This window comes from Bufo bufo, chromosome 6 (genome assembly GCF_905171765.1).
Source record: "Bufo bufo chromosome 6, aBufBuf1.1, whole genome shotgun sequence".
In the NCBI taxonomy this organism is placed as follows: domain Eukaryota; kingdom Metazoa; phylum Chordata; class Amphibia; order Anura; family Bufonidae; genus Bufo; species Bufo bufo.
In genome coordinates, this window is record NC_053394.1 from 360,709,058 (window position 1) to 360,729,959 (window position 20,902).

A 20,902-nucleotide genomic window follows, 5' to 3' on the forward strand; every position below is an offset into this window, starting at 1 on the left:
GCATATATTCAAATATTCATTTTTTTTCTCAATAGTGCAGGCATATATGAACATGGGCCCAACACAGAACGGCACTGATGGGTGGCTTTAGCGCTGCCCTAGCCATTTTACAGGCTAAGGCATGTCCATTAGTGCCAGTGACATCACCGGGCTCACTGCCAGGCGGAAGCCACCCCCAAATAGTATCCCCAGTGGTAATAAGGCTCCCTACAGTGCCCTCAGTACTAATAAGGCCTTCCCTTATAATCTATAAGGCACTTTTATAGAGCCCTCAGTAGTAGTAATGCCCTCCACCACTGCCCACAGTAGTTATAATGTTCCCTGCAGTGCCCCCTGTAATTATAATACCTCCTGCCGTACCCCCCGGAGTTATAATCATCTCTGTAGTGCCCCCATAAATTACAATGCCCGTCCTCTCCCTCCAGTCTTCTATACCATACAGTCCCATGTAAATAACACCAGTCGGCTCCCACCAGTCTTCTATATGATACAGTCCCATGTAAATAACCTATCTTCCTTAGGCTGCGTTCACACGGACGAGATTTCCGCGCGGGTGCAATGCGGTAGGTGAACGCATTGCACCCGCACTGAATCCGGACCCATTCATTTCAATGGGGCTGTTCAGATGAGCGATGATTTTCACGCATCACTTGTGCGTTGCGTGAAAATCGCAGTATGCTCTATATTCTGCGTTTTTCACGCAACGCAGGCCCCATAGAAGTGAATGGGGTTGCGTGAAAATCGCAAGCATCCGCAAGCAAGTGCGGATGCGGTGCGATTTTCACGCATGGTTGCTAGGTGACAGTCTATTCACTGTATTATTTTCCCTTATAACATGGTTATAAGGGAAAATAATAGCATTCTGAATACAGAATGCTTAGTAAAATAGCGCTGGAGGGGTTAAAAAAAATAAACAAATTAACTCACCTTCTCCTCTTAATCGCGTAGTTCCCAGTCTCTTCTGATGAGCTGTCGGCTAAAGGACCTTTGGTGACGTCAGATCACATGCTCCAATCACATGGTCCATCACCGTGGTGATGTACCATGTGATTGGAGCATGTGATCTGACGTCACCAAAGGTCCTTTAGCCGACAGCTCATCATTAAAGAAGTAAAGAAGAGACCGGTAACTACGCGGAGGAGGTGAGTTAATTTTTATTTATTTTTTTAACCCTCAATTGATCACCTACTATGCATTCTGTATTCAGAATGCTATTATTATCCCTTATAACCATGTTATAAGGGAAAATAATACAATCTACAGAACACCGATCCCAAGCCCGAACTTCTGTAAAGAAGTTCGGGTCTGGGTACCACAGTCGTTTTTTTATCACGCGCGTGCAAAAAACATTGCACCCGCGCGATAAAAACTGAACATCGGAACGCAATCGCAGTCAAAACTGACTGCAATTGCATTCCTACTCGCGCGGGTTTGCCGCAACACACCGGGATGCATCCGGACATGCCCGTGTGAACCCAGCCTTACAGTCTTCTATACCATGCAGTCCCATGTAACCAGCTGCATGTATGTCCGCCCCTGGCCTACACAATGTACAGCGCTGTGCTCGTTATACTATGAACTGGCTGCAGCGCTCGTCCGAGTGACGGGGTCTCTTCTAACAGCTGATGGGAGGGGGATGTCAGGGTTCCCTGTACATGGCATTTATTATATATGCAGTATTCTATAGTGTGGTACCTGGAGAAGCTGGAAAAGCTCATGGTGTCGGAATGGTCAGACACCTCCTTGCGGTAACGCCGCTCCATGCGCTCGTGGTGCTTGCGCTGCAGTTTCACACAGTCGCGGATACGTTTCTCTGCCTCTCGGAAAGCGCGGTCCTTCAGTTTAGACACCAGCTTGGGATTTAAGCTTTTTTGCTTGGCTGCAATGGAGTCCAGATAGCGCACACACTCCATGTGCCCCTTGGTGGCCGCCATATCCAGAGGGGTGTGATAGTCATTATCCAGACACCAGATATTGGCCCCGAAGGACACCAAGAAGGACAGGCAATTCAGGTGGCCATTGGCAGCAGACAGGTGAAGAGGCGTGTTTCCCCAAATGTCACATTTATCTGGATCTCCCCTAAAAAATAAGAAATAGTAAATGAGCCTATATATATATATATATTCTTGTGTTTACAGCACGTAAAACTGCGTGTCGTATCTGTGGGCGAGTTGCTTCCCCTTCTACAGCTGGTACCCTCTATAGTTTTTCCGCTACAGATGCCTCTAAGCCAAATGCCCCCTTAGTGTCTGACCCAGGTGCCCTCTTCAGGGTTTCTACCCAAAACCTCTGCTGAATACAAATGCACACCACACTTTCCAGATTTTTATTTATGAAAAACATGTATTATTGTCTTTTCACTTCACACATACTCGCTACTTTGTGTTGGTCTATCACATAAAATCCCAATAAAATACATTTAAGTTTCTGGGTGTAACATGAAAAAATGTGAAAAAGTTGAGGGGTATGAATACTATTTCAAGGCACTGTACAATCCCATGTATGTAACATCTCTCCCCTCTCTCCAGCCCCTCCAACATACAGCCCCATGTAAATAACATCACAGCCTCCCTCCAACATACAGCCCCATGGAAATAGCATCACCCCTCCCTCCAACATACAGCCCCATGTAAATAACATCACAGCCTCCCTCCAACATACAGCCCCATGTAAATAGCATCACCCCTCCCTCCAACATACAGCCCCATGTAAATAACATAACTGCTGTCCTTCCAATATACATGCCCATGCAAATAGCATCACCCCTCCCACCAACATACAGCCCCATGTAAATAACATCATTGCTGTCCTTCCAACATACAGCCCCATGTAAATAGCATCACCCCTCCCTCCAACATACAGCCCCATGTAAATAACATTACTGCTGTCCCTCCAACATACAGCCCCATGTAAATAACATTACTGCTGTCCCTCCAACATACAGCCCCATGTAAATAACATTACTGCTGTCCTTCCAACATACAGCCCCATGTAAATAACATTACTTCTGTCCTTCCAACATACAGCCCCATGTAAATAACATCACCTCTCCCTCCAACATACAGCCCCATGTAAATAACATTACTGCCGTCCCTCCAACATACAGCCCCATGTAAATAACATTACTGCTGTCCTTCCAATATACAGCCCCACGTAAATAACATCACACCCTCCCTCCAACACACAATCCCATGTAAATAAGATGTACGGCACTGTGCTTGGTAAGATGTGCAGAATCTGATATTGATGACCTCTATTGAGGACAGGACAGTGAGCTCCGTGCTGTGAACAGAGACAGCAGATCAGCTCTGCCAGTGACTAAGATCACTACTGGGGGCTGTACCTTTATTCATAAACTTTTAGGCCTCTTTCACACGGCCGTTTTTTTTTCCCGTTTACTGGCCGTTTTTTGCGGTCCGTATACGGTCCGTATACGGAGCCATTGATTTCAATGGGTCCGCAAAAAAAACGGAATGTACTCCGTATGCATTCCGTTTCCGTTTTTCCGTTTTTCCGTTCCGTTTTAACATAGAACATGTCCTATATTTGGCCGCAAATCACGTTCCGTGGCTCCATTAAAGTCTATGGGTCCGCAAAAAAACGGAATGCATACGGAAGTGCATCCGTATGTCTTCCGTATCCGTTCCGTTTTTTGCGGATCCATCTATTGAAAATGTTATGCCCAGCCCAATTTTTTCTATGAAATAACTGTATACTGTATTTGCCATACGGAAAAACGGAACGGAAAAACGGAACGGAAACGGAAACACAACGGAAACAAAAAACGGAACAACGGATCCGTTTAAAACGGATCGCAAAACACTGAAAAAGCCATACGGTCGTGTGCAATAGGCCTTAGTAGGAATAACAGAGGAATTGTACAACATAAAGTCACAAGACAGATGCCCAAGAATTATTACATTGGGAATACAAGTAGTTAGTAAAACAGACATGTCAAGAGAGGGGAGAGCTCCTCTTACGGGGTCGAGCACCCATGAAATCCACTTGAATTACACCAAGGACCTTGAAAACCGTGAGGAATTGATCTATATAAGGCCTCAAGCATATGACCGTTGTTTTGGTCCGCATCCGGGCCGCAGTTTTGGCGGCTTGGATGCGGACCCATTCACTTCAATGGGGCCGCAAAAGATGCAGACAGCACTCCGTGTGCTGTCCGCATCTGTTGCTCCGTTCCGTGGCCCCGCAAAAAAAAATATAACCTGTCCTATTCTTGTCCGTTTTGCGGACAAGAATAGGCAGTTATATCAATGGCTGTCCGTGCCACTCCGCAATTTGCGGACCGCAAAACACACAACGGTCGTGTGCATGAGGCCTAAGTGTATCAGAAAAACTGCAGAACTCTTTATTACACGATGACACATACCGTTACTTGCTCAGACTGTAATACCCCTTAAAATGGGGAAATCATTAATAATGGCCGCGTCACAGGAGTGAATGATCTGACCGGGGTTTGCTCGTTGCCTTGGTTGGTAATGTTGTGCATAACTGTATCCAGGAAACAGAGAACAAGCGGTCATGTAACCGTATGGTAAGTGACGTCTGAGGAGCAGTCATGTGCGGCCTGGGAAAACCTACAGACATGTCCTCTCCTATGTAAAATGTCACCTACTGCACTGCGTAGCAGGGGGGTGATTTATCAAACTGATGTAAAGGAAAACTGGCTTAGTTGCTATGAGGGGATGTCGTTATTCTCATTTTCTAAGTTCAGGTATGTCACTTAGGGCTCATTCAGACGGCCGTATGCTGTCTGCAAAAATACTGAATGCTATCTGTTTTTTGCGCAAAAAAACGGATCTGCAAAAAAACGGATAGCATTCAGTATTTATGCGGACCCATAGACTTCAATGGGGCCATGTCCTGATTTTCACGGACAAGTAGAGGACATGTTTCATTTGTTTTGCGGAACCGTGGAATAGAAAAGGGCCCCATAGAAGTTAATGGGTTAGCGTCTAATCGACAAAAAAACGGATCCGCATTTTTGCGGATAGGATACGGCCGTCTGAATGAGCCCTTACAAAGAGGTCCAAGTACTATGGTATTTGCTTTTATCATCTCCACATAATGTATTAGAATGTAGGGCGTATAGGATAGGTGTGAGGGATATTAACTGAGGCGATACTTTACCGCCCTAATACACTTTACGACATATCCCTTTACCTGAGTCATCAAATAAACAGGTATATAAGAGGAAGGCCGAATGCACACGCCGTGAGCGGTCCGTGGTATCCCGGCCTGGATTCCTGCTGACAGCAGGAGCGCATGCCGTCATTGGTTGCTATGACGCTGTGCGCTTCATGCCGCCGCTGCACTACAGTAATACACTCGTGTATTATTGTAGTGCAGCGGCGGCATTAAGCGCCCGGCGTCATAGCAACCAATGACGGCATGCGCTCCTGCTGTCAGCAGGATGCCGAAGATTCTTATACCTTACAGGAATTTAATAGATGTAGGATATCTGCCATTATTTTTTTTTTTCTAGTACTAGTGGACTTTATCATGAACATTATTTAAGTACAGAAGATGAGATATGACGCTATATATTTGGATCCCTACTTTAATTATGATATAATCTTTTTAACTGTATTTAATAAAAAGTGAATGTTTCTAAGAACCTGTTCTTGGTTTATATACAAAAATATAAACGCAACACTTTCAGTTTTGCTCCCATTTTGCATGAGCTGAACTCAAAGATCTGAAACATTTTCTACATACACAAAAGACCCATTACTCTCAAATATTGTTCACAAATCTGTCTAAATCTGTGTTAGTGAGCACTTCTCCTTTGCCGAGATAATCCATCCCACCTCACAGGTGTGGCATATCAAGGTGCTGATTAGACAGCATGAATATTGCACAGGTGTGCCTTAGACTGCCCACAATAAAAGGCCACTCTGAAATGTGCAGTTTGATCACACAGCACAACGCCACAGATGTCGCAACGCTTGAGGGAGCGTGCAATTAGCATGCTGACTGCAGGAATGTCTACCAGAGCTGTTGCCCGTGCAATGAATGTTCATTTCTCTACCATAAGCCGTCTCCAAAGGCGTTTCAGAGAATTTGGCAGTACGTCCAACTGGCCTCACAACCGCAGACCACGTGTAACCACACCAGCCCAGGAACTCCACATCCAGCATGTTCACCTCCATGATCGTCTGAGACCAGCCACTCGGTTATGGACAACGGACACAGGTGCATTTTATTGATGGCATTTTGAATGCACAGAGATACCGCGACGAGATCCTGAGGCCCATTCTTGTGCCATTCATCCACGACCATCACCTCATGCTGCAGCATGATAATGCACGGCCCCATATTGCAAGGATCTGTACACAATTCCTGGAAGCTGAAAACATCCCAGTTCTTGCATGGCCAGCATACTCACCAGACATGTCACCCATTGAGCATGTTTGGGATGCTCTGGAACGGCATATATGACAGCGTGTTCCAGTTCCTGACAATATTCTGCAACTTCGCACAGCTATTGAAGAGGAGTGGACCAACATTCCACAGGCCACAATCAACTATCTGATCAACTCTATGCGACGGAGATGTGTTGCACTGCGTGAGGCAAATGGTGGCCTCACCAGATACTGACTGGTTTTCTGACTTTCCCCCCAGTAATGCAAAACTGTGCACATTTCAGAGCGGCCTTTTATTGTGGGCAGTCTAAGGCACACCTGTGCAATATTCATGCTGTACATACAGTATATGTCAATTTTAGTTAGTACTACTTTAGATTTTTGAACCCACGCACATGCCGTCTGCATCCGTGGGTCCTGCACCTGCTGCTCGCCAGTCAGTACTGTCAATTACTGACAGCGTCTGCTCTTTTGTTTTGTCTTTTAGCCTTTTTTTTCAAAATTTTTATCTTAGGCTACTTTCACACTAGCGTTAAAGTTTTCCGGTATTGAGTTCCGTCATAGGGGCTCAATACCGGAAAAAAACGCATCAGTTTTATCCTAATGCATTCTGAATGGAAAGCAATCCGTTCAGTATGCATCAGGATGTCTTCTATTCCGTCCCTTTTACGGTATTTGGCCGGAGAAAATACCGCAGAATGCTGCAGTATTTTCTCCGGCCAAAATTCCGGAACACTTGCCGGATCCGGCATTCATTTCCATTGAAATTTATTATTGCCGGATCTGGTACCAAGTGTTCATGAAATTGCCGCATTGACGGATCCGGTTTTCTGGTCTGCGCATGCGCAGTCCTTTAAAAATTAGAAAAAAATAAATACTAGATCCATTTTTCCGGATGACACCATTCATTTTACACACACCAATAAAAATAAAAATGTCCCATCCATCCCAGAGAATGTACTCCACTGAAGAGGCATATGCCATCCTTGCCTCTGAAACAGAGTCTGCAAGTGAAGGAGAAGAGGATGCCACATTCCTCTACTCCTTCATCATCATCCGGTGATGAGGGACCCTCAAGGAGACGCCCCAGGAGAGATGAAGTAGCCCCCCCAGTGATCCCCTATGGACCACACCGCCTGAGGATTATGAGCCCCAAATTCCAGAGTTTGTGGGAAACTCTGGAATCCAGATTGACTGCATGGGCTTAACAGAAAAAAATCTTTTTCTCAAAATCTTTTTCTCTGACGATTTAATAAATTTGATGGTGACCCAAACAAATTTATACGCCCAGCAGTTTATTGCTCAAAACCAGACATCCTCATATTCAAGACCCCTTGTTTGGACCCCAGTAAATGCAGCCGACAGTATGACGTTTTGGGGACTCTTGCTGCATATGGGCCTGGTAAAAAAATCCCGAAATGAGACAATATTGGAGTTCATATGTCTTGTACCACACTCCAATTTACAATATGGCCATGTCCCGCTCAAGATTTGAATCCGTTTTGAAATTCCTAGATTATAACGATAAAGCACACTGCCCCCCCACAAAAAAAAAAAAAATGACCCACAATTTGACCGTCTATTCAAAATAAGACCCCTCCTGGAGCACCTCAACTCCAAATTTACAGAGGTGTTCACCCCAGAAAAAGAAATTAGCATAGACGAGTCCCTTGTACATTTTAAAGGAAGGGTTCAATTCCGCCAGTACCTGCCCAGAAAGCGGGCACGGTACGGAATTAAAATGTACTAGCTGTGCGAGAGTACCTCCGGGTACACCTACAGGTTCCGGGTTTATGAAGGGAAAGATTCCCGGATACAACCCCCTGAATGCCCCTCCGTCCAAGGAGTTACTGGTAAGATAGGCTTTCCACCATGAGAACATCCTGGCAGTTGAGTACAAGGACGAGAGAGACGTCCTTGTACTGACCACCATTCAAACTAACACCAGTTCTTCTGCCCGAGTGCGAGGTACCACTACCACTGTCAACAAGCCAGACTGCATCCTTGATTACAACAGGCACATGTAAGGGGTTGATCTGTCTGATCAAGTTCTGAAGCCCTACGGTGCCATGCGTAAAACTAAGGCTACTTTCACACTAGCGTTCGGGGCTCCGCTTGTGAGCTCCGTTTGAAGGCTCTCACAAGCGGCCCCGAACGGATCCGTCCAGCCCTAATGCATTCTGAGTGGATGCGGATCCGCTCAGAATGCATCAGTCTGGCACCGTTTGTCCTCCGCTCCGCTCAGCAGGCGGACACCTGAACGCAGCTTGCAGCGTTCAGGTGTCCGCCTGGCCGTGCGGAGGCAAACGGATTCGTCCAGACTTACAATGTAAGTCAATGGGGACGGATCCGTTTGAAGTTGACACAATATGGCTCAATTTTCAAACGGATCCGTCCCCCATTGACTTTCAATGTAAAGTCAAAACGGATCCGTTTGCATTATCATGAACAAAAAAAATATATATTTTTTTTTTTTTGTTCATGGTAATGCAAACGGATCCGTTCTGAACGGATCTAAGCGTTTGCATATAGGTGCGGATCCGTCTGTGCAGATACCAGACGGATCTGCACCTAAACGCAGGTGTGAAAATAGCCTAAGGTGTACAAAAAGCTGGCCGTATACATTGTACAGATGGCACTGTACAATATGTACATTTTACATCGAGCTGCAGGCCACACAGGAACTTTCCTTCAGTTCCAAGAGGTGGTCATCAAGGCCTTAATTTTCCAGTCATGAAGGGGAGGGCCCAAGTACTTCAGGAGGTCATGGTGCCCGTGTTGTACCAGGACAACCTTTCCCTGGTGAAGTTCCACAAACAACGAAGAGGGGAAAGACCCAAAAAAGATGCCAGGTTTGTTACAATAGGGGAATACTAAAGGACACCATTTATGGCCTCTGCATAAAGGATTGTTTCCGAACCTACCACTCATCCATGGATTATTAATTTCATCCTTTATGCTCCCTGTAATATTTCCATATCTCTGATTTAGTCCACCTTGCTTGCATACCTACTTTCCAACAACCACAACCACAACATATTCTTTTCTGTAAGACAACTGTTAGGTCAAAAGTGCCCTTTCCACCCCTTGAAATTTTTTTAATTGCAACATGGTACCTAAAATCCATGTCTGCCAATTCAGGCCTGCAAAATTAATATTTTTCAGTTTAAATTTAGAGCCCTGCTGTGTGCCCATACAGCCGACTACAAGCACATGTGGGGTGTTGCCGTATTAAGAGGAAAATGGGTTACAAAATGTGGGGTGCATTTTGTCCTGTTACCCCTTGTGAAAGTGAAAAATGTGGGTGTAAAGCAACTTTTTCTGGAAAAAATTTTAACTTTTCATTTTCACAACCAAGTTTTTCCTAATTCTGTGAAACGCCTAAGGGGTCAAAGTGCTCACTACACACCTTGAAATATTCCTTGAGTGGTGTAGTTTCCAGAATGGGATCACTTTTTTGGGATTTCCACTCTAGGGGTACATCAGGGTGTGTTCAATTAAGAGATGGTGACTGTCAATTATTCAGGAGAAATCTGCCTTCCAGAAGACATTTGGTGCTCCTTTCTTTCTGGCCCCTGTAGTACGCCCATATAGCAGTATACAAGCGCATATGGGGTATTGCCGTAATCAGGAGAAAATGGGCAACAAGTTAGGGGGTGCATTTTCTCCAGCTCCCCCTTGTGAAAGTGAAAAATGTGGGCCAAAATCACTTTTGCTAGAAAAAAAAAAGATTTTAATTTTCACAGATAATTCTATGAAACACCTTTGGAGTATTACTATCTGTCTTAAATGTAGAAAATTTCAGATTTCAAAAATAGTGAAATTTTCGGAATCTTCATTAAATTTTGATGTTTTTCCCAAATGAAGAAAAAAAATATTGACTCAAATTTATCATGTACATAAAGTACAATGTGTCACGAGAAAACAATCTCAGACTTGGTTAGATAAGTAAAAGAGTTCCAAAGTTATTACCACATAAAGTGACACAGGTCAGATTTGCAAAAATAGGCCTGGGCAGGAAGGTGAAAACAAGCCTAGTGTAGAAGGGGTTAAAAATACTGCTGCACTTAGATGAGGTCTGCAGCCTCTTCAATGTACCGTATACCAAGCACAGCACCGTATATTGCATAGTGGCTGTGCTTGGTATTGCAGCTCAATTCCATTCACTTGAGTGTGACTAAACTGCATAAAGGTCATGTGACAGATGGATGTAATGTCACAGGCTGAAGAAGAGGCCGGAGCGCACACCCAGGCACCGTGGAGCCTTCCAACAGCTGATCAGCAGGGTTGGACCCCCATATTGATGACCTATACAGAGAACAGGTCATCAATATTTAATTGTGTACTCCCATCTCAGACATAGTGTCAGGTTCGGGTCCTACATCTGGGACCCGCTCCTATCGCCAGAACAGGCCACCCAAATATCTGGCTGGCTTGGTTATTTCCGGTGGTCCCATAGTGGTGAATGGAGAGGTGGCCGTGAGGTGGAACTTCCTAAAATAGAAGACCGTGCAATTTTCACTCAGTTCTCTAATGTCCTAAATTTTGGAACTCCTACAGCAGTGAATGGAGAGCATGCTGCGCATGCACAGTGTAGTCTCCTTCATTTCCAGGGCCCCGTTCTGGAAATAGGAGCGTTTCCCAGAGGTGGGACCAGCACCTATCTAACACTAATGCCACATTCTTGTCATGCCCCGCTCTGACGATGTGCGGAGGTCGGCCAGGATAGCAGCACGAGTTTAGTGTTTGTTTTGGAGCCGTGCTGGATCCGCCTCTCATCAGGTGCACTGGGTGGGGTCATTAGTTTAAATAGCACACCATCCCAGTGCTCTGAGTGGATTATAGGAATCATTGTGGTCTTGGAAGCTAGGAAGGAAGGTTGTCTGTTCCAGCTCAGAAAGATAAGTGTGATTTCTAGTTTGGTTGTTTTGTGTCATCTCTCCCATCCAGGTTCTGTGCGAGCAGGCTGCTCCTATTTCCCCTCTTCACCATCTTAGGGAATTTAGGGTGTTTCAGCCCAGGCACGGGGACACATCATACCTACCATAAAGGTCTGCATGTGGGCTGAGCAGTGCAGGGAAAGAGGTCAGGGATTAGCTAGGAGGTGACCCTACCCCTGTCTCTCGCCCAGAGCCTGGTTGGTGGGTTATCTGTGAGTCTAAGTGCACGCCCGCCGTGACATTATAATCCGCCATACCGTGACTGCCATTACTCAGCGGTTTTTTGATGGTGTCAATTGAAGCACTGGTTGACCGCTTGCAGGGGCTATCCCTAGAGGTTGTGGAGCTACGGGGTTCGGTCACACGGTGTCAGAATGCTCTGGCAGCTGGTGCAGGTCAAATTTGTGTGGAGCCTAAAGTGGCTCTTCCTGATCGATTTTCAGGAGGTACGGATGACTTTATCCGTTTTAGAGAATCCTGCAAATTGTACTTTCGGCTGCGTCCATCGTCGTCAGGTGATGAGAGTCAGAGGATAGGTATAGTTATTTCTCTGCTTAAAGGGGACGCGCAATCCTGGGCCTTTTCTCTGCCACCTGGTTCTTGGGCCCTCCGGTCGGTGGAGGAATTTTTTAAGGCTCTGGGATTAATCTACGATGACCCAGATCGGGTCTCGATGGCAGAGTCGAGATTACGTAATTTGTTTCAGGGGGAACTTACTGCAGAGGCTTACTGTGTTGAGTTTAGGAGGTGGGCTACTGAATCAGAGTGGAATGATCCCGTGTTACGTAGTCAGTTTTGTCAGGGGTTATCTGAAAGATTGAAGGATGCCCTTGCTTTTCATGAATACCCAGACTCTTTGGAGAACGCCATGTCTTTAGCAGTACGGCTAGATAGACGTATCAGAGAGAGGTATAGGGCTCCCTCCGCGCAAGGTACCCCTTCTGTGAGTAGTTTCGTCTCTACTGCCTCCCCGGGTGATGTTACAGGTAACTCTGGGGTAGCGGAGGAACCCATGCAGTTGGGTCAGGTTTCTTGCCATTCTGATAGTAGAGACTTTAGGAAAGTGCACAAACTATGTTACTATTGTGGAAAGAGGGGTCATTTTATTTTTGCTTGTCCTTATGTTAAACTACAGGTGGAAGAGAAAAAGAAAAAAAAAACTTCCCTGACACTTGGTAGTACGAATGGTGTGGTGGAGCAGGCAGGTATGCAGTTCCCATTTTCTCCTTCCAGCTATGGTGGCGCTAGAGTCAAAAAATGTTTTTGTTGATGTATTCCTTGATTGTGGTGCTGGGGTAAACCTAATTGACTTTCTTTTCCTTCAAAACCTAGGACTAAGTACTTGCACTTTAGAGAACGAGATTTGTGTTTTTGCAATTGATTCTTCCCCTCTTTCTCAAAGGAGCCTTACTCACATTGTTCATGGTATTCACTTAAGGGTGGGTGATTCACATGTTGAAATTATTTCTTGTTTTGTCATGAAGGATTTGCCAGCTCCTACACTACGTGCAGAATTATTAGGCAAATTAGTATTTTGACCACATCATCCTCTTTATGCATGTTGTCTTACTCCAAGCTGTATAGGCTCGAAAGCCTACTACCAATTAAGCATATTAGGTGATGTGCATCTCTGTAATGAGAAGGGGTGTGGTCTAATGACATCAACACCCTATATCAGGTGTGCATAATTATTAGGCAACTTCCTTTATTAGTGAGTCTTGATGGGCCAGATGGATGGGCCCGTGGCTGGATTGGTAAAGGGCAGAGAGCTCCAGTCCGACTCAGACGCCAGCAAGGTGGAGGTGGAGTACTGGTTTGGGCTGGTATCATCAAACATGAGCTTGTGGGGCCTTTTCGGGTTGAGGATGGAGTCAAGCTCAACTCCCAGTCCTACTGCCAGTTTCTGGAAGACACCTTCTTCAAGCAGTGGTACAGGAAGAAGTCTGCATCCTTCAAGAAAAACATGATTTTCATGCAGGACAATGCTCCATCACACGCGTCCAAGTACTCCACAGCGTGGCTGGCAAGAAAGGGTATAAAAGAAGAAAATCTAATGACATGGCCTCCTTGTTCACCTGATCTGAACCCCATTGAGAACCTGTGGTCCATCATCAAATGTGAGATTTACAAGGAGGGAAAACAGTACACCTCTCTGAACAGTGTCTGGGAGGCTGTGGTTGCTGCTGCACGCAATGTTGATGGTGAACAGATCAAAACACTGACAGAATCCATGGATGGCAGGCTTTTGAGTGTCCTTGCAAAGAAAGGTGGCTATATTGGTTACTGATTTGTTTTTGTTTTGTTTTTGAATGTCAGAAATGTATATTTGTGAATGTTGAGATGTTATATTGGTTTCACTGGTAAAAATAAATAATTGAAATGGGTATATATTTGTTTTTTGTTAAGTTGCCTAATAATTATGCACAGTAATAGTCACCTGCACACACAGATATCCCCCTAAAATAGCTAAAACTAAAAACAAACTAAAAACTACTTCCAAAAATATTCAGCTTTGATATTAATGAGTTTTTTGGGTTCATTGAGAACATGGTTGTTGTTCAATAATAAAATTAATCCTCAAAAATACAACTTGCCTAATAATTCTGCACTCCCTGTATAGTTTTGGGGTTGCCATGGTTGACTAGACATAACCCAATTATAGACTGGCAAGCGAGACAAATCATTGGTTGGAGTGAGTTTTGTTCGGATAATTGTCTTGGCACATCTATCTCTGGTGTGTCCATTACGGCTTTACCTCAGTATCTCTCGGATTTTGCGGATGTCTTTTCGGAGGGTGGGGCTCAGGAATTGCCCCCTCATCGAGACTATGATTGTCCAGTTAATCTCATTCCGGGGGCTAAGTTGCCAAAGTCTCGGCTTTACAACCTCTCTCAACCCGAAAGAGAGGTCATGCGAAAGTATGTCGCTGAGAGTTTGGCAAAGGGTCATATTAGACCATCTAAGTCTCCAGTGGCAGTAGGTTTGTTCTTTGTGAAGAAAAAGGATGGATCACTGAGACTGTGTTTGGATTTCCGGGAATTGAACCGTATTACAGTCCGGGATCCATATCCCCTGCCTTTGATCTCTGATCTTTTTGATCAGATTGTTGGAGCCAAGGTGTTCTCCAAGTTGGATTTGAGAGGGGCCTACAATCTGATCAGAATCAAGGAGGGGGATGAGTGGAAAACGGCCTTCAATACGCACGAGGGTCATTTTAAGAACCTGGTTATGCCTTTCGGGTTGACGAACGCGCCAGCGGTATTTCAGCGATTCATCAATGACATTTTTCATCATTTGGTGGGGAGGTTCGCAGTAGTTTACCTGGATGACATTTTGATTTATTCTCCTGAAATGAAGACCGATCAGGATCATGTGAGACAGGTTTTGACGATCCTTCGGGAGAATAAATTATATGCCAAATTGGAGAAATGTTTATTTGTGGTGCAAGAGCTTCCGTTCTTGGGATACATGCTTTCTGATTCTGGTTTTCGTATGGACCCCGAAAAGGTCCGGGCGGTTCTGGAGTGGGACCGACCGGAGAATAAGAAAGCTTTGATGCGGTTCTTGGGGTTTACGAATTATTATAGAAAATTTATTTCAAATTATTCCACCGTAGTTAAACCTCTCACTGATATGACTAAGAAGGGCGCCCATGTCTCTGTCTGGTCGGATGAGGCATTGCAGGCCTTTTCGGCTATTAAGGAGCGTTTTGCGTCTGCTCCCATTCTGGTGCAGCCGGATGTGTCTCAGCCATTCGTAGTGGAGGTTGATGCATCAGAGGTGGGGGTTGGAGCGGTGCTGTCACAGGGTTCATCTCCTGGCAAGTGGGTTCCATGTGCCTTTTTCTCCAAGAAGCTCTCGGTCGCCGAGAGGAATTATGATGTTGGAGATAGAGAGTTGTTGGCTATCAAGTTGGCCTTTGAGGAATGGCGTCACTGGTTAGAGGGGGCGTCTCACCCCGTTACGGTGTATACGGACCATAAGAATTTGGCTTACCTGCAATCTGCCAAGCGTCTGAACCCTAGGCAGGCCAGATGGTCACTGTTTTTTACCAGGTTAAATTTTGTGGTTATCTTTCGCCCAGGGGTCAAGAACGTCAAGGCAGATGCCTTGTCTCGCAGCTTTCCTGGGGGAGGTGATTCAGAGGATCCTGCGCCAATTTTAGCGGATGGGGTGGTGGTCTCCGCTCTGTACCCTGAATTGGAGATGGAGGTGTTGGGAGCCCAGGAGGGGGCTCCTGGTTCTTGTCCCCCAGGGAGGTTGTTTGTTCCTGAGGGCCTGCGATATAAGGTGTTCAAGGAACATCACGATACTGTCCTCGCTGGATATCCTGGTGGTAAGTCCGCCTGTGATCTAGTATCCCGGAGGTTCTGGTGGCCAGGGTTACGTAAGAGCATTGAGAATTACGAGACAGCTTGTGAAACCTGCACTCGGTCAAAGGTTGCTCATAATCGACCGGCTGGTTCACTTCTTCCATTGTCGATTCTGTCTCGTCCTTGGACACATTTGTCTATGGACTTTATTACGGATCTGCCAAATTCCTCCGGGAGAACAGTGATTTTGGTGGTAGTTGACCGTTTCAGTAAAATGGCTCACGCTAAGACTCTTGCGCAGATTTTTGTAGATAATATTGTGAAATTGCATGGTATTCCTTCGGATGTGGTCTCTGATAGGGGCACGCAGTTTGTCTCCAGGTTTTGGAGGGCGTTCTGCTCTCGGCTTGGCATTCAACTTTCATTCTCTTTGGCTTTTCATCCGCAGTCGAATGGTCAGACGGAGCGTACTAATCAAAACCTGGAGACCTACTTGAGGTGCTTTGTGGCTGAGAATCAGGAGGACTGGTCCTCATTCTTGTCCTTAGCAGAGTTTGCGTTGAATAACCGTAGGCAGGAGTCCACGGGTAAGTCGCCATTTTTTGGCGCATACGGTTTCCATCCTCAGTTTGGTACCTTTTTTGGGACTAGTTCCTCTGGGATGCCAGAGGAGGAGAGATTCTCTTCTGCCTTATCCTCCATCTGGCGGAGGATTCAAGGGAATTTGGAGAAGATGGGTGAGAGGTATAGGTGAATGGCTGACAAGAGACGTGTGACTGGTCCGGACCTGTGTGTGGGTGATCTGGTGTGGTTGTCCACTAAGAATATCAAATTGAGAGTGCCATCTTGGAAACTGGGTCCAAGATTTGTTGGTCCGTATAAAATTTCTGCGGTCATCAATCCTGTAGCGTTTCGGCTGGATCTTCCGCAGACTTGGAGGATCCATGATGTGTTCCACAGGTCTTTACTAAAAAAATACGTGAGACCGGTGGAACCATCGCCATTGCCTCCTCCTCCTGTTCTAGTCGAGGGAAACTTGGAGTTTGAGATCTCCAGGATTCTCAACTCTAGAGTTCTTCGGGGTTCCCTTCAGTACCTGGTGCACTGGAGGGGATACGGCCCTGAGGAGAGGATGTGGGTTCCGGCGTTGTATGTCAACGCCAGCCGACTGGTGAGGGCTTTTCATAGGTCCCATCCGGATAAGGTTGGTCCGGGGTGTCCGGAGGTCACCCGTAGAAGGGGGGGTACTGTCATGCCCCGCTCTGACGATGTGCGGAGGTCGGCCAGGATAGCAGCACGAGTTTAGTGTTTGTTTTGGAGCCGTGCTGTATCCGCCTCTCATCAGGTGCACTGGGTGGGGTCATTAGTTTAAATAGCACACCATCCCAGTGCTCTGAGCGGATTATAGGAATCATTGTGGTCTTGGAAGCTAGGAAGGAAGGTTGTCTGTTCCAGCTCAGAAAGATAAGTGTGATTTCTAGTTTGGTTGTTTTGTGTCATCTCTCCCATCCAGGTTCTGTGCGAGCAGGCTGCTCCTATTTCCCCTCTTCACCATCTTAGGGAATTTAGGGTGTTTCAGCCCAGGCACGGGGACACATCATACCTACCATAAAGGTCTGCATGTGGGCTGAGCAGTGCAGGGAAAGAGGTCAGGGATTAGCTAGGAGGTGACCCTTCCCCTGTCTCTCGCCCAGAGCCTGGTTGGTGGGTTATCTATGAGTCTGAGTGCACGCCCACCGTGACAATTCTAGAGATGTGGCATCCATGTCTTTTATTTTTATAAAGACCACGCAGCGTAGCCGGATCCACAATGGTAATCATCATGCTTACCTGATTCCCCCCCCCCCCCCCCCCCCCCGCTCGACTCCATCACAGTCCAGCCAGCTCTGCAGGTCCTCCCTGCATCAACATCTGGTTTGATGCCTGGTCGTGTGACCACTAATGCCAGTGACTGGCCACAGGGATCATGCATGCTACATGTCACTTGGTCACATGGGTGGACACGTGACCGCTATGGCCAATCACTGACTGCGTCAAACCAGATGTTAAAGTGTGGAGAACCGAGGCCTGTAGAACCAGCGTGGCATGATGGAGTTGGAGCCCTGCAGTGGGGATCTAGTAAGTATGATAACAACAATGGGTTTGACATGCTGTGGGGTCTGGACAAGGTCATAAAGGTGAACAACCCCTTTAAGTCCTGGAAGCCTGATTTAAGGTGGCCATGCAATAGCTCTTGGACAAACAGCTATGCCACCCCCCACACGCTCATTTGGGCTCAATATGGCAGCCATTACAGTTCCCACAGTAATTGTCACTTAACTTTCACAGATTCCTGAATGTCACCTTTGCCTAGCTGTTTTGTGAGGCTGTACCTCCTGGCTTCCCCATAAATTGCTACTTAGGACAGTAGAGAACTGAGTGATAACACAGAACATCTTGTATTTTAGTCTTTTACTTCTTCAGACTTGAGCTTCTTCTGAGTAGAGTTGTCTTAGGTTGCTATCAATGGTATCAGGATTCAATCCTAGAAACAAGTCTGCCCCAAGGAGCAGCTCCATCTTCCGAGCGACCTGATCTGCTGGACAGCTCCTTTCCCAGTATCAGTGTCACGCTATATGATCATCACTAAATCTACATGCAAACCTTAAAATGTGCAGCTCCGTGGACGCGGTTTTAGAACTGCCTAGCTCTATCTACTGATCCTGACGTCTTCTTTTAACTTATAGATGCTCATTAATCTTCCCTGTCTTCCATGTACGTTGTCCACCATCTGATGTCCCCATCACAAAGGTTTCTGCTTAAGTCCTATTACGCCTCCTCCTCCTTCTTTAGCTGGTACATGTGATTTACACAAGTGTACACTCCACCATCACCCAAACCAAGCAGATGTGGTTGGCAAGGGTCTCCCCAGTGATCATGGAGCCCTCTGCTGGCCAAAAGCTGGTTCAGCTGCACAGGGGCCCAAAGGAAGGTGGAGCCCTTTCCAGTTGTAGAGCAGTAGCAGAAGTGACCAGGCTGCACTGCTAAGCTGAAAATGGGGCTTAGAGGGGTGGGGATTAGTAGTACAAGAGGTCGGAGCTTAGTAAGGCTATGGGTTGGAGTTTATCATGTGATGGAGATGAACTTAGTGGGGCAACAGGAATATAACTTTGGCTTAAAGGCTATGTACACCTTCGGGGGCAATTTATTTATAATTGCATTTTACTCATTTTGGGCTAAAAACCATTTTGACAATTGGTCTTTATTAAAAATATTCAGCTGTCACTTTGTGTCAGTCATCTAATAAACCTTACCTCAACTACTAAGAGGTCATGGACACTCATTTAAGCCACATTCTTATCATTAAGATAAGAACTGAGCTATAATGAGTGTTTATAATGTCAGAGATTAGAGATAATGAGCTGTTAGCTGAGCTGCCTGATGGAACATGGTGAAAATACAGATCCTGCTACTAGAGAATCTCAAGGCTGTACAGACAAAAAAGCTCCACATTTTTAATAAAGACTAAGTGAAAAAAAATTTTTTTTAGCTCAAAATGAGTACGATGCCATAAAAAAAACACCTTAAAGGTGTACATAGCCTTTAATTTTCAACACTGACACTTCATATACCAGTCTTAATCTGAAGTGCGTTGAACTAAAATGCACCAAATGTATATGTGCCTCTTAATAAATTTAGTGTATTTTGGGTTGCCTTTAAACCAGAAAATGAAATATTTTTTGCAGGGCTGGGATTATATAATACTGACACCAGCAGCAGGGGTAGGGGGGTTGGAATCATGACAAAAACTGATGGTATATCACTTGGCTATGCCGTCAATGTCCGATCGATGTGGTCCAACTGATGAGACCCCTGCCAAGAGCTAGAATAAACTGCCAGTGGCGCCAGGAATCTGAAGTTCCATTTTATTTTGTGACGGCTCCAATCGGTGGGGGTCACAATAATCTGACCTTCACTAATCAGACACTGATGCCATATTCTAGTGTTACAATGTTACAATGTATTGGATACAGCTTTCCTATTGGTAGACTGCCAGTGTGACATCATGACGATGACGTCATGAGCTGTGTAAGTCTCTTCTGTAAGACTAGCACAAACATAATAATCATAGGGCGACATTTTTAAAGGGTAACTCCATCTTGGTTGCTGTTTTGAAGTACTAATTAGAGAACTGCAGAATACATTACGTTATTTTTGGAATGGGCCCCTTCAGAATTCAGCAGTAATAGCAGAAACTGCAGAAAATGTTTATATTCCTTACTCTTTATATTTATTTCCTTTTAATGATATATTCTGTTTATGGCGTAGTAAATGCAACGCAGGCCTATGTGTTATGCTTCCACGATGCTCGTATAGCATCTCTGGCTTACGTAGTCTGCAGGATAACCATTTCATTCATATGCATAATTCATGGTGCTGGGTTAGTGAGAAGGAGAATGTAACTGAGCTCATGAGAGGCAGCTATGTGACTCATACACACACGGCACGACTGCCTGTACAGTGACCTCTGCACACACCTGCAGCAGAACGGGCGCCATGAGAATATATACTATGTGAATGTCAATCATTTATCAAGTAAGTGGCCGAAGTATTCATTTAATAAGCCTTAACGATTATTACATTTAACAGTCAGTACACCGTCATCTCGGGGACATGTTCAGGAGAATGAAAGGTCCTCACATACAGGTGCAAACAGGTGGAAAACATGAAAAAAAAATTAAAATGCTGTAAGGCAAGGGGATGCATTACATGGACCGATCATTACTCATTTGTCGGGTCATCCGATCTTTTATGCCGCCTTAAAGTGATTTTCTAGAACAACAATATCAGATTGGTGGGTGACAATCGGCACCCCCGCCGATCAGCTGTATGAGGAGACGGCATGCGCAGTGCGCATGTGCCGTCTCCCTTCTCTTTTCCTGCCCGCTGCTGCTGTCCCAGAGACATACAACAGCAGCGGACAAGAACGGCCATCTCCTCATGAAGTTGATCGGGGTGAAGGGGGGAAGCCGGGTGTCAGACCCCCACCGATCTGATATTGATGACCTCTCCTCAGGACAGGTCATCAATAGTAAAAGACCAGGCAACCCCTTTAATGACTGACGTATTCTCAGTATAGGTCATCAATTTTAGATAGTTGGTGTCCGATTCCCGCCACTCCCGATGATCAGTTGTTTGAAAGGGTCGAAGTGCACAGAGGAGCGCTGCAGCCTACTCACAGCATATAAAGCACAGCACTGTACATTGTATAGTGGCTGCGATTGGTATT

General features: G+C 45.6%; 1 protein-coding gene across 2 annotated transcripts in view; it reads right to left on the bottom strand.

Annotated features, from left to right (window-relative positions):
- Positions 1-20,902, bottom strand: part of USH1G (USH1 protein network component sans) — a 47,574-nt gene that overhangs the window by 14,937 nt on the left and 11,735 nt on the right. For both annotated transcript variants that reach the window (XM_040435713.1, XM_040435714.1), the window contains exon 2: positions 1,696-2,079. In XM_040435713.1, the coding sequence (XP_040291647.1) occupies positions 1,696-2,079 (384 nt within the window). The remainder of the gene's footprint in view (positions 1-1,695; positions 2,080-20,902) is intronic.